The following is a 14,336-nucleotide window of genomic DNA, read 5'->3' as shown; positions in this document are numbered from 1 at the left end:
CCCACATTGGCTCAAAATATTTCCTCAACGTCTCTCGTGATCGGTAACCCTTTCGCGACAGGGTCCCCGGTCCACGTACCATCTTCTAGCTAGCCATACCCTATTGGTTAGTATCCCGAGAGTGATCAGCTCTGGGTGAGACTTACTAAAATGAAATGCGAAATAATATCAGTTTCATTGATCCCGGAAATTACATCGAAATTCTGGCTGTTACAATCTTCCCCCCTTACAGAAAATTTCGTCCTCGAAATTTGCAATCTATCCTTATCTACTCAAATAGCTGGGGGTGTTGACGTCTCATAGCTTCTTCGCTTTCCCACGTGGCACCTTCTGTTCCGTGGTGCTCCCAGACAACTTTGACCATCGGGATCGTTTTGTTCCTCAGCACCCGTTCTTTTCTATCTTCGATCCTGACTGGTCTTTCCACGTACGACACTCTATCATCCACTTCTATCTCCTCGTACTGCAAGACATGGGTCGGGTCTGGTTCATACTTTCTTATCATCGACACGTGGAAAACATTGTGTACTTGGGACAAATTGGGCGGCAAGGCAAGTCGATAGGCCATCTCTCCAATCCTTTCCAAAATCTCAAATGGCCCGACATACCTAGGACTCAGTTTTCCCTTCTTGCCGAATCTAGATAGTCCCTTCATAGGCGACACCTTAAGGAACACGTGATCTCCAACTTGAAACTCCAAGGGTCGTCGTCTTCTGTCGGCATAACTTTTCTGACGACTCTGCGCTGTCCTGAGTCTGTCTCGAATAACCTCAACTGCCTCAACGGTTTGTTGGATCAATTCTGGACCCGTGATACTCCGTTCACCCACTTCATCCCAACATACTGGCGTCCTGCACGCCCTACCATATAAGGCTTCAAACGGTGCCATATGAATGCTCTGCTGATAGCTATTGTTATAAGCAAACTCCACCAAGTGTAACTGTTCCTCCCATTTGCCTTGGAAATCTATCACACAAGCTCTCAGCATGTCCTCTAAGGTTTGAATGGTCCTTTCAGACTGGCCATCTGTTTGCGGATGGTAGGCCGTACTGAACTGTAACTTCGTTCCTAAGGCCGTTTGTAAACTTTTCCAAAAGTTAGCCGTAAATCTCGGATCACGATCCGAAGTGATCGTTCTGGTATTCCATGCGGCCTCACGATCCGCCTCACATACAAGTCCGCATATCTTTCCAACTCAAAGTCCTTTCGCACGGCCCGAAAGTGCGCCGATTTAGTCGTCTATCCACTATCACCCAAATTGAATCATGTCCTCTCTGGCTTCTCGGCAGTCCCGACACGAAATCCATTGTAATATGTTCCCATTTCCACTCTGGGATTTCTAACGGTCTCAATAATCCTCCAGGCTTACAATGTTGTGCCTTTACTTGTTGGCACGTCAAACACTTAGCTACGTGCCTGGCCACATCCACCTTCATTCCATTCCACCAGTAGTGTTGTCTTAAATTCTGATACATCTTCGTACTTCCCGGGTGGATACTGTAATTGCTCCTATGAGCTTCCGATAAGATTTCTTCCTTAAGTTTCACATCATCCGGCACACACAATCGCCCTCGAAACTTCAGAACTCCATCCTCGGACACTTGAAAGTCCGGTTTCCTCTTAGCTGCATCCATCTCAATAATCTTTTGGATTTCTGGGTCCGTAGACTGTAGTTCCTTAATCTTGATCTGAATCTCTGGCTCAATCCTTAAGGCGGCTAGTAAATTCGATACGTGACTCATCTCCAACTTAAACTCTGAATCCCTGAGTCTTTCCAATAAGGTCCATTCCTTGACCATTAGATGCGCCAAACTAGACTTTCGACTCAGAGCATCTGCCACTCGATTGGCTTTCCCAGGATGATACAGGATGTCGCAATCATAATCCTTTAGAAGCTCCATCCATCGGCGCTGCCTCATGTTCAACTCTTTCTGCGAAAATAGGTACTTGAGGCTTTGATGATCCGTATAAATCTGGAACTTCTCCCCACATAAGTAGTGCCTCCAAATCTTAAGTGCAAACACTATAGCAGCTAATTCCAAGTCATGCGTCGGGTAATTCATCTCGTGTGGTCTCAATTGACGCGACGCATATGCTACCACTTTTCCATGCTGCATCAGCACACAACCCAATCCTCTTAGCGAAGCATCGCTATAAATCTCAAATCCTCCTAGGCCCGACGGAATGGTCAATACAGGAGCAGTTGTCAACCGGTGTTTCAGTTCCTGAAAGCTCCTTTCACACTTGTCATCCCACTCAAACCTCACCTCCTTCTTAAGCAATCTTGTCATTGGCATGGTTATTGACGAAAATCCTTCTACGAATCGCCTGTAATAACCAGCCAATCCGAGAAAACTTCGAATCTCCGTTACTGACGTTGGTCTAGGCCACTTGGTAACTGCTTCAATCTTAGCTGGATCCACAGAAATCCCATCCCCAGAAACGATATGTCCAAGCAATCCTACTCTGTTGAGCCAAAACTCACACTTGCTGAACTTAGCATATAATGCGTGCTCTCTCAAAGTCCGTAGCACTTCAGTCAAGTGTATCTCATGTTCCTCAAGGCTCTTGGAGTACACTAGTATATCGTCAATAAAAACTATCACAAACTGATCCAGGAATTCCTTGAACACACGATTCATCAAATCCATGAAAGCGGCTGGGGCATTCGTTAATCCAAAGGGCATAACCGTAAATTCATAATGCCCATACCGAGTCCTGAAAGCAGTCTTGGGAATGTCCTCATTTCTGATCCTTAGCTGATGGTACCCGGTCCTCAAATCTATCTTGGAAAACACTGAGGCTCCTTGCAACTGATCAAACAGGTCATCAATTCTCGGCAGTGGGTACTTATTCTTCACTGTCACTTGATTCAACTGCCGATAATCTATACACAATCTCAGAGTTCCATCTTTCTTCTTGACAAACAGGATCGGCGCTCCCCATGGGGACGCACTAGAGCGAATAAAACCTTTATCCAAGAATTCCCGTATCTGGACCTTTAATTCTTTCAATTCGATAAGGACATCCTATATGGCGCTTTCGAAATCGGCTCTGTTCCTGGCGCCAATTCAATCACAAACTCCACCTCTCGCTCAGGCGGTAAACCCGGCAATTCCTCAGGAAATACATCAGGAAAATTGCTTACTACGGGTATATCTTCCAACTTAGGTTCAACAACTGTTGGATCCACAACATTCACCAAATATCCTTCACACCCTTCGTCCAACAGCTTACTTACCTCGAGCGAGGAAATCCAAGGGATCGAGGTTCCTCCTCGATTTCCCTGAAATACAAAACTAGGGCGTCCATCCGGATTAAATTGGATCGTCCTATCGCTGCAATCCACTACAGCTTTCTGTCGGACTAACCAATCCATTCCAATAATCACATCAAAATCGAACATGGCTATTACTGCCAAGTCGATGTTTTCTTCTTTACCTCCAATAATTATCTTACAGTTAGGACATCCAAAAGAAACTAGCAACCTATCATTCACAGGTGTCGACACGCAAAGCACATGCTCAAGCAGCACTGGTTTCATACCAACCAACTCAATAAATTGCTCTGAAACGAACGAATGGGTTGCCCCCGGATCAAACAATGCATACGCGGCATGATCACACAAAGAAATCGTACCTGTGACCACGCCCGGCGCATTCTCAGCTTCCTTGCGCGCCATTGCATAAATTCTTCCTTGAGCTGGCGGTCGTCCCTGATTAGCCGGTGGGGGAGGTCCGGCTTGATTTCCCGCTCGTGGTGGCGGCACTCTGGACGGTCCTGATGGTTGCATCTGTGGGCAATCGCGGATCCGATGTCCCATACTCCCGCACTTAAAACACGCCCCATATCTACCCAACTGGGGATTCGGTTTTCCGATATTCCGTCTGGCTGGTGGAACAAATCGCCTATTTCCAGTCATAGGCCTCTTTCCCAAACGGCGATTATCTCGATTTTGAGCAAACCGCGATCCTGAAGCGGCTGCCCTTTCCTGTTGATCTCGTTCCATGATCTGAGCCCGTCTGAACATCTCCCCATAGTCCTTGATATCATGAGACAAAATCAGACTTCGAAGGTCCGGCTTCAGTCCATCCCGGAATCTTCGCGCCCTATCTCTCGGGTTCTCCACCATAGTCGGTGCAAACTTAGCCAATCTTGCAAATTCGGCCTCATATTGATCCACAGTCATTTGTCCCTGGCGCAAGCGCATAAATTCCATCAACTTCTTTTCTTGCGCATTCTCCGAGAAATATTTTTCGTAGAAATTTTCCACAAACGCAGCCCAAGTCGGGGCCGTTCCTACTGGAAACACTCTATTCTCCACGGCATTCCACCAATCATTAGCACCCTCTTGAAATTGGTAAACCGCCAATGTCACCTTCTCCTCATCGGTGCACCCCAGAACTTTGAAGGTTTTCTCCAGTTCCTCAATCCATCTTGGCGCAGCCTCGGGGTCACCGCGACCATGAAATTTAGGCGGCTTCAATTTCATAAACTGTTCTACTAACTGGGGCATCTGCCTAACCCCGGCTGGCTGAGCCTGTCCAGCATTAGCTTGATTCTCATCTACCGCAGCAGCGGCTACATTATCTCGCCCTTGAGTCTGCCTATCCAGCACGTTCCCAATCCTTTCTAATACTCGCAGAACTCCTTCCATACGTGGATCTTCCACGGGTCTAACATCAACTTGGGGGTCTACTGCAGCTCCCATATTAACTCCCAGATTGTCTACTGCTCCTACTCGAGCACGACCTCTACCTCGGATTCCTCTTCCTGCACCCCTTCTGGGAATTCTTCCTATACCTCTCCCCTCGCTACTCATCTTGGCTACTCGATTCTACGACTACCTGCTATAATTCCACGAAGGAATTAAAGACTTAAACCAATCTATCCCAGTCTAAGTTCTAGGCAGGTATTAAACAACAATCAAGCAATCAGCATGCGGTCTAACAATTATCCAACACATCACCCAAGGGATTCGCGTACTCACCTCGAATCCTGCCGTACCTGCACTTACGGGTCACACAATCACAATTCAAAAACAATCACAAGCTGTCAGGAGATGCATGTAGCACACGAGATCACCCTACTGGCTACCCAGGGTCTCATCGCTCCTTATCACTCCAAACCTCGACCAAAGGAATCGAGCTGACCTTGCTCTGATACCAATTCAAACGGGGATGTCACGACCCGTACCCCACGAAGCGGGAGCATCCCACCTTCGGTCGATAAATTGCGACGTCCCAGGAAGCGTCGCCGACCCACGCCCATACAGAGATCAAGCACAAGCGGAAGTATAAAATAAACAAACCCAGACAATTACAATATGAGCCAAGGATAGCCATCCAATAAACAAGATTCAACGCAGAAAATAGGTACATACTTATATTACTATTTTAAAACTCTTTTTACAGTGCTCACGACAACCAAAAAGGAAACACCAACAGCTGAGAATAATCCAAACAGCTGCTTCTCTGGTCTGCTCCATCCCCACCGGGGTGCATGCTTGACGACTGCTGGATAAAAGGCGATATTCCCAAAAAGAGGTGGTGCCCTCGACATTCTACGGCTGGGGGTCTGAAATGTTTCGGTTTACACAACCGTGAGACGAATCTCAATGAGTTCAACCCCTAAACCTAGGCTAGGCTAGCATGCAATCTCCTGACCGGAAACAAACATTCAAATCACAATACCACAATAGTCAAACAATTATCTGACCCTGCAGGTTAGATAGTTCAATATGTAATAATTACGGGACATACGTGGCACACATTATCACACGTACGCCAATCACATGCTCATACACCGAGTCTCACACACTCGCATGCCATTCAATGCATGTTTATGCATGCAAATGTCATTGACATGTCATGCACATTTCTTTGGCCCACTGGCCCACACTGGCACACTTGCCCAATTAATTATTATTACGACTCGAGTCATCAATTTTTCACGGCCCGGTGCGTCTAGCACGCTTCAAAGTGCATGAGGCGCGACATCCGATCCGGCCCAAGTGTCTCTAGCCTCGCTTCAAAGTGCATGAGGCGCAACACTGTTCTCCTTGCAAACCAGAGCCTGCTTCAAAGTGCATGAGGATGGTCGCCTTCCGGACGTACCGGGCATCGTCCTGCTTCAAAGTGCATGAGGACGGTATCGACCCGAAGGTCCTTAGGTGATCACACAGCTCATTATTATCTGAACCCAGCGTATAACGCTTCAGGGTATTTTAAGTGATCACATGCTCATGGCAGACACGCATTCTCGCACAATTTTCATCACATGCCTCACTCTTGGCATACGCAATGCGTGTCCATGTTATGCAATGCAATGAACCACGAGCACCAATATAATTCAGACAACCCGGGCATACCCGGCAATTTCACCGATGAACTCCTAAATTGGTCATTAACCCCTATTATCCTCCCCAACGATTCTCATTAATCCACTAAATTTTTCCGATAATAATTTCTACCAATCAATTCTCAACCCAGTCTCAATTACACACTTGCTATTATCTAAGCCATCAAAATGCATCGATAACACCTAAACCAATCCGAAAAAACGCAACATCGGTCCCTAATCCGGGTTTAGAAATTTTACTCACCAAAACAAGGGTCACGACGACGGGGAATGGCGGCCGATCACTGATGAACAGTGAAACCGGCGGCGGAATTCCCGGCGGGACGGCGGCGGGGTGTACGGACGGGTGAACAAAGACCCTCGTACGGACGGGCGTGAATGCAGACCACTGTACGGACACTCAGACGGACGGCTGGGAAACGGTGGCATGCGAGCGCCGGTCACGGCGGCGACGGCCGTGCGGTGCAGATGAACAGTGACCGTACGGACGTGAACAGTAAAATTGTACGGTCGCTGTATCGGAATGGCTGAACGGCGACGTATGGACATGTTTGAGCATGGGTGTCGACGGACAGCGATCGGAGCTCCGCGAAGCTCCGTGATCTTGTTTGTAAAACAGAAAAATGAGAAAAGAGGGAAAAAGGAGAGAGAGAGCTGTTTTTGGTCTATACCCGGGTTGGTGGCTGCACGAGGTGGAACTAGCTGCTGGTGGTTACGGCTCGGCGGGGACAAGACTGGCGGTACTGTTCCGGCGTGAACGATGCACGAACTTGCGAAAGTGCACGGCAAAACCGAAAAGGAAGAAAAGGGAGAAGAATTTGGGGGAAATGGGGAAGCTCTCGGCAGAATGGCTGGAGGAGAGAGAGAGGGTATGGTCAAATGGGTCAAAGATAGTCTTAGTGGAGTCCAAGTGTCATTATCCAAGCCCATTTGACAATTTTACCCTTGATCTAATGGACTAGATTTGATCAAATCCAATAATTTAGGGGTACAATGGTCTTTTGTCCCCTAACCATGGTTGACCAGACCTGGTTTAACCTTAACTCACCTTGGTTAATCCCAAAATTAAATCCAATTTTCGGAATTAATCAAAAATGGCCTAGGGGCATTTTCGTAATTTTCCGATCCCGAACCGAAATTCCAATTTTCGCACATACGCGTTCCATATATGCGTGGCCAACATGATATGGCGTCGGAATCGCAAAATTCATCGCGCAAGCCCTCGAAAATCCACGTCAAAGTTTCGGGAATAAAATAATATTATTTTTCTAATTTTCGTCGAAATTCCAATTTTTGGCCAAAACGACTCCTGGTATGCGTGGCCACCCAAAAATGGCATCGGCCACGAAAAATAACCTCATTTGGCCTCGAAAAGCGACTCTGGCATCCCGGGGCAAAATCGTAATTTTTCACCCCCGGACCGAAATTCCAATTTTTACTCGTACTAACTCCACATGTGAGTGGCCAGCGTAATATGACGTCAGATTCCTAAAAATAGTCTCTTAAGCCTTTGAAAATCGATACCGAAATCCGGGCCCAATTCCGTGAACAAAACTCGCTAAACTTTCAATTTCAGAGTCTCTCACTAACGGGCGGCTGTTTAGAGGTTACGCGTATCGACCTAAGGCTATTCGTATCGTGATGGTCTCGATCATTGAGAGAATGAGAAATTATCATTAGTTCCCGAGGTCACAATCATTAGGTTCAAGTTCCGGACTGGTTGACCACGTGCACTTTTGGTCTTGCAGAATCACCTGCGTCCCAATCGTACATCGTTGGCCTTGGCCAAACCCAATCCATTACTCTTTCCTAAGATCAGCCCACATTGGCTCAAAATATTTCCTCAACGTCTCTCGTGATCGGTAACCCTTTCGCGACAGGGTCCCCGGTCCACGTACCATCTTCTAGCTAGCCATACCCTATTGGTTAGTATCCCGAGAGTGATCAGCTCTGGGTGAGACTTACTAAAATGAAATGCGAAATAATATCAGTTTCATTGATCCCGGAAATTACATCGAAATTCTGGCTGTTACATGTATTGAGTGATTATGTGTTTGGACCTGTCTGGAGATATGCGGTAGCTTAAGTGGGGTTTAGGCTGTCAACTTATTGAGATACATCTCATGGTTGTTTAATCAAATCCTTTCAGAACCCCACCCTGAGCCATGAACCTGCCGCCGTCGCAGCATTTTGGGATTCCGATGCACACCGACCATAATGTTGTAGAGTACCCGATAGACGATAATATGATCTGGATCAAGCACACTACTGTAGTCTGGGTAGACATAGGATTACCCCTCTGGCAGGCCCACACCTACACCGCCTGGATGTTTAGGGATAGGTTGGACGAGTTTGGCCCCGTCCGTGGCTTTGATGTGCCATTTGACGGAGTAGGGGATTGGGATCCGTCAGCCATACCCCCTCCTGATGGCGAGATGACTAGTCTGGAGACTAGCCTAGCACAGTCCGGACACCGGCCTGCACCTGCAGCACCTGAGCCTTCAGGGGCCGAGCATGATCCTGAGCCAGAAGAATCCCAGGCGGGGTATGATCCAATGGATGTGGATCTAGGGGTAATACCAGAGGAAGAGCCCAGAGAAGAAGACCCCGAAGAAGAGCCCGAAGAAGTACCAGAGGAAGAACCCGAGAACGAGCCAGAAGACAAGCCAGAGGACGAGCTAGAGGATGAGCCTGAGAATGAACCAAAGGAGGAGCCAGAAGAGGAGCCTGATGAGGAGGAGCGGGTAAAGGTTCCATTAGAGTCGGGTGAGTTGGGTAACCCGATTGAGATCGAGGCCGACTCGGAGTCCTCTGAGGAGCAAATGGCTCAGAGGGATTCAGACTCGAGTTCTGAGGAGTCGGATTCAGAGTGGACGCCATCTCGAGGGCGTAGGGGCTGGTTTTAGGGGTTAGGTAAACCTTTTTTATGTGTCCCATTTTTGGAGATAAGGTATACCCAGGCTGCTGATCATTTTTTATATCGATGGTATATAGTTTAGAAGTTCGGTGTGCATGTATATGTTGTGGTTATGTAAATGGTGGATATTGTATAAGTTTGAATCGGTAATGGATATGTTTATTCTCCCTTTTTACCCCTAGTTAATATTGCCTGGGTGTTTGTGGCTTTCGCTGGTGTTTTATATCTCTGATGGTTTGATTTGGGTCGGCGTCGTTTCCAAGGACGTCGCATTAATTCGACCAAAGAGGAGTGCCACGAGCTCGATGGGGTTCGGGGCGTGACAGTAATTACATCATAATGGAATCACATTCCGAAAGTCACGGATACATAAATACATTTTACTTTCGCACACAATAAATTCGATAATCCAACTGGGATTTCTACTTGTGACAATTATCGTCTTCATTTCCTACATATTAGTAATTGATGTAGGAATTTCTGGATGTCACAGTTTTGATCTACTTGGATTAAGAAACACAAATCCCACACGACCCATCGAAAAAGTTCACGTTTTGAGTCCAAGGCCACTATCTATCACAATATGACCCTAGGTCCAACTCGCTTGTTTAACAGGTCTAGTTTAAGTTTTAAAGAAGAGAAAATGACACAAACGAACCCTAAACTTTGACCAAATGTGCAATCTGGACAATTGGTAAATTTTCCATATAGTCTTTGGATTTGCTCAAACGACAAATCAGACGTTATTTGTTGACATGGATTATTATATATTGAGTTGGATTTTAAAGAGTGAAGAATCAACATGTGGAAATTTTTATCTATTTACTTTAGAAAGAAAAAAAAATTAGGGACTTCAAGCATCCCACGTGGAAATTTATTTTCCTAGCTTGGAATGAGTATCTTACGTGGATATTCACCTACAACTCTTTTTTGTCCACTGTTCAAACTTAAAGAATTGAAAGTCATATTAACCGATTCCATTAATTTGAATTAACGGAAGGACGATATTAAACATTTTCATTTAGTGTAGGGACTACATCGAATACTTATCAATAGTTCATGAACCACATATAATAAATTAAAAGCATAATGACAACATTGTACATTAAATCAAAATTCAGAGACTATTTGTGTTACTTTCTCTTTGGGTAACCCAAAAAACAAATTTCACGCTCGTGAAACTGACTGGCATGGCATGTGCATCATGTCCCTAATGCCATGTCCCATCTCTTTTCGCTCGGGAAAGGAAACGCCACATGGTTAAAAAAACAAAGTTTTCATAGCACATAAAGTCCAAAGAAAAATCGTGAATACTTTGTGTTTTTTAAGTTAGCCATACTTAAGAAACTGCCTTGCTGGCGAGACCTTTTGTTTCTTGGCCTGCTTCCACAAGTAGTGTGCACTCGCGCATGGCTAAAGTACTTTGATCCACATCGTTTCTTGACCTTATGCCCTTTTCTTTTTTTTAAAAGAAGGAAAAAACAAAAACAAAAGAGACATCGACAGTTGTCTTTTGATTTTTTTATGATCTCGATTGTCTTTTGTCGGATTGGATTGGGGAATTCGAGGCGATTGGTGAGCAAAACGTGAAGTTTTGCTTCATGTCCAAAAGCTTTTCCCAAAGTTGCCTGTGAAAATGCTCTATGCAAAACATTCCCAATTCAGATCAACATTCGTCTAGCGATTTGCGTTGAAGTTTGTTTTGCCCTTATTTGCTTGCGCTATGGCATCAGAGCTTAGTTCTTTAATTTGCATTATCTTAGGTCAAAGTAAGATAATAGCTTGAAAATTTGCGAACTTCTACAGTATGTATTTTTTGCCAAAGTAAAAATTTTGAAGTCAAAGGTCACGACCAAAGCCGAAAAATTTATTTCAAAAAAGCAAATATCATGCTAGACAGGTTCTTTATATTATCTCTAAATAATCTCAGCTTCCTCTTTGTGAGACTGAACTAGAAGGTTTGTCATTTGCATTTGGCCTATCGTTCTTAGTAATGACATGCAAGTTGGAATTTAAACTAATATAACTCAATTTAGCATAAGTCTGACCATATCCATGATCACCCTCTTGATTTGATTAATCTTTCTGGGGCCTATCTACGACTTAGGGGAGGCATATTCCTTTCACTTAGGACCACAAAGAATACAGCAAGATATTGCCGAATATTGAATGGCTAAGGTGCTTTCTGTGCTTTAGGAGATGCTTAATAATCAAATTAAGCAATGAGTAAGAGCGACTTTCAAATGGGCCCTCCTAATCTCGGACAGATTTGGGAAAGAGAACGTGCAAATCTGTTTAGTCTTAGCTAATGGGGTCATTAGCAGTGTGGCGTGGTCTCTTTGGCATAAGAAATGTTATTACGAGATTCTTTTACAAGTGTGTGGCACCCAACATAATATGCATATGCCTAATTCACTTTTGGTTTATTGATTAAAGGCCATTTATTACTATACTTCTCCAAGACTTCGAAAAAGTTTGTACTTCAATTAAATTCTTCTCAAATTCCTCAAAACCGTGACCAAATCAATAAAAGAACTCCCAAGAATCCAACTACACGAGGATACTGAACTAAGCTATTTCAAAAGCCTCTATTTGACTAAGTGTAACTTCTTACATCACAAGCAATACTCATCTTAATTGGTCAATCCACTCTTCCACGAATCAAATTTAGTAGGATCAAACACCACTAGTTAATATCAGATTACTGTGACCCCTCTTGCCTCTCAAATTGGCACATTCCTAGACCTCGATCAATTGCTCCGGCAGGCTAACCAAAAGGAGAGTGACAGAGTTGAAAGAGCTCCTTTTGTTGTCTCACAAATTGCTAGACATTGATGTCAAAGCATATTCATTCAGTAAAAGCATATACGACCCGATAAAAATGTTCACCAGTCAAAGTTGGAACTTTTTTTTGGCGTGCCAAGGCAAGTTTGCTTCTTTAGGGAGACAGATTGTGACATTAGAGATGTCTAATGAGAAGAAATTCTAGCTCCTCATGATGGGTTCATCACTTTCCTTACTAGGACATTATTATTGTGATTTTGGATTCCTCTCCCTATGTCATACTTTGATATGAGTGAACTTGCCAGTTATCGTTGATAGGATGTTAAGAGCACTCGTCAAGCATGTTTAATAAAAAAGGGAAATATATCATTTTTTTTATAATTTTCATTACCCATAATATGATAATGCTACTTATGCAGCTCTACTACTATTTCAAGAGTACTCGTTAATAAAATATTTTTTTGGCAATGCTATTTATGCCAAATGTATTTGAACACTTTTGTGTGAAAAAGTATGTGTTAGACAACAGACTTATTGTGGTCATAAATCGTTAAATGTGGAGCCGACACATGATTGTGCACATGCATTTACATATATTCATGATATTTGTACATCTTTCTCATTTGAAAGTCTCGATCGAAATGGCTTACATGTGCACATTCTATCAGGATCCTGTATGTTCTATTAATCACTCGGCATGTATCGAATCGGAAGATTAGCACATTGGTGAGCATTAGCTCAAGCACTCGAAGTGCTCCGGCCACCCATTTATTGGGAAAAAGAAAATATTTTCAATATTCTGTATTTGAATCTGATTTTGCCATTTTTAATCTTTCTTAAATCTTATTGATATTAATGGCTTGGGGATCACATAGGGTTCTCTGACTGGCCGCTGGCGCGCCACTCGAACATTGGAGCTTGCCTCCAATTCCATCTGTACATGTCGACACTTCTCCTTTTTCAAATGTTTCTCCCGTAAACATATGCCTTAAATCTAGGTTAAGAGCTATTTATTATAAGAGAAAAAAATTATAAAAAAATGGGATTGTTATAGTTAATGGCGGTCCACTGTTATTAATATCTGTTTAGGAAGAATTAATGTTGTCAATGGTGGGAAATTAGGCAGTGGGTTGCACAAGACCCAGTTGGAGTTTGAGTCCAAACAAAAAGAGATGGGTCGAAATAACTGGACACAGCTATACACACATTATTTCGCAATGAGATGTTGCCCACCAAGAATGGAAACAGTTCGCGTCATGGAATTGCACCATACAACATGACCCACCTTGCGCATGCTAAAGTGACCCACTGACTCATATAATTGTCAAACACCCATTAAAACAAAAACAAAAACAAAAAAAAAAGAGATTATTTACTGTGTCATGGATAAGCTACGCGATCTTATCTATCAATTAGCATTTTTTGGACAATCGAATTAATACCAAATTCAAAAGGAGATAACCTGATTGGTTTCGGTTATGCAGCCTTAACGTGCCGCATCATATAGTTTCCACATTATGAACTTTTGTCGGACCCATTTTGCTTGAAGACCGACGGTTGAAACATTCGCGGAATTGACATGCTCGGTTCCTTGAAGATTCTACTTTACCCACTTCAAATGATTTATTTTCCTCATTTGGTCCTACGCTTGAGCTTATGATTGCTCGTTCAACGAGCCCAAGTGTATTTTCTGTTCATAAACCATCACATGTTTTTAGGGTTTAGAATTTAGAGTTTAGGGTTTAAGGTAAATGCGTAGATAAATGATACCTTTTTGTAAAGAGTTAAAAAGAGGTCATTTTGGTTTTGGTATTAGGAAATACAAGGGGGAAAAGACACTAATTAAACTGCTCATTAATTTCTTGGCAGAAAAGAAATAACCCCTCTACCAAATGTTAGTAATTTCTTAAACACATTCATACATATAATGATGGTTAAGGTTGTCACTAATTAGAAAACAATGGAAAATGGACCTTCGATGTTGATAAGTTGAGTTAGTAATTATGTGATTTTTTTTTTGGTGTGAATGTAAGTATTATAAACCAGATGAAGTATAGCAGCTTAGGGGCATCCCCCAGCAATACAAAAAGTGCTAATAATTCAAAAAGATGGAGGTAGGAAGTCTCCATATAGTAGCTAATACAACATTTATCTGGGAAGGTCTAATTTTTTGATAGAGCGAAGCTCTACCTTTGACATTTTTACGAACCTTAGCCAAAAGAATATGAAAGATGTATATTGTGAAATGAACGAGTTCAATCTATCTCAATAACAT

At 43.5% G+C, this 14,336-nt stretch overlaps 1 protein-coding gene across 1 annotated transcript; it reads left to right on the top strand.

The window, feature by feature from the left end:
* Positions 1–8,795: 8,795 nt before the first annotated feature.
* On the top strand, positions 8,796–9,790 carry LOC115664140 (uncharacterized). Its single transcript, XM_030586085.1, has 2 exons — positions 8,796–9,207; positions 9,771–9,790. Exons 1-2 carry the CDS (start codon positions 8,796–8,798, stop codon positions 9,788–9,790), a joined length of 432 nt encoding a protein of 143 aa, XP_030441945.1.
* The last annotated feature ends 4,546 nt before the right edge of the window (positions 9,791–14,336 follow it).

Source organism: Syzygium oleosum, unplaced genomic scaffold, assembly GCF_021117445.2.
Source record: "Syzygium oleosum isolate NSW1041296 unplaced genomic scaffold, Sole_v2.1 Sole_v2.10, whole genome shotgun sequence".
Classification (NCBI taxonomy): Eukaryota; Viridiplantae; Streptophyta; class Magnoliopsida; order Myrtales; family Myrtaceae; genus Syzygium; species Syzygium oleosum.
Note: the sequence above shows the minus strand (reverse complement) of the source record. Positions and strands in the feature narration are given on the sequence as shown.

What these genes read in the sequence shown, in the direction of transcription:
- LOC115664140 (XM_030586085.1), top strand. Translation starts at nt 8,796, where the DNA reads ATGACTAGTCTGGAGACTAGCCTAGCACAGTCCGGACACCGGCCTGCA. An exon ending in TCAGAGGGATTCAGACTCGA is followed by an intron (nt 9,208 to 9,770) that starts GTTCTGAGGAGT and finishes TGGATGTCACAG; the next exon opens with TTTTGATCTACTTGGATTAA.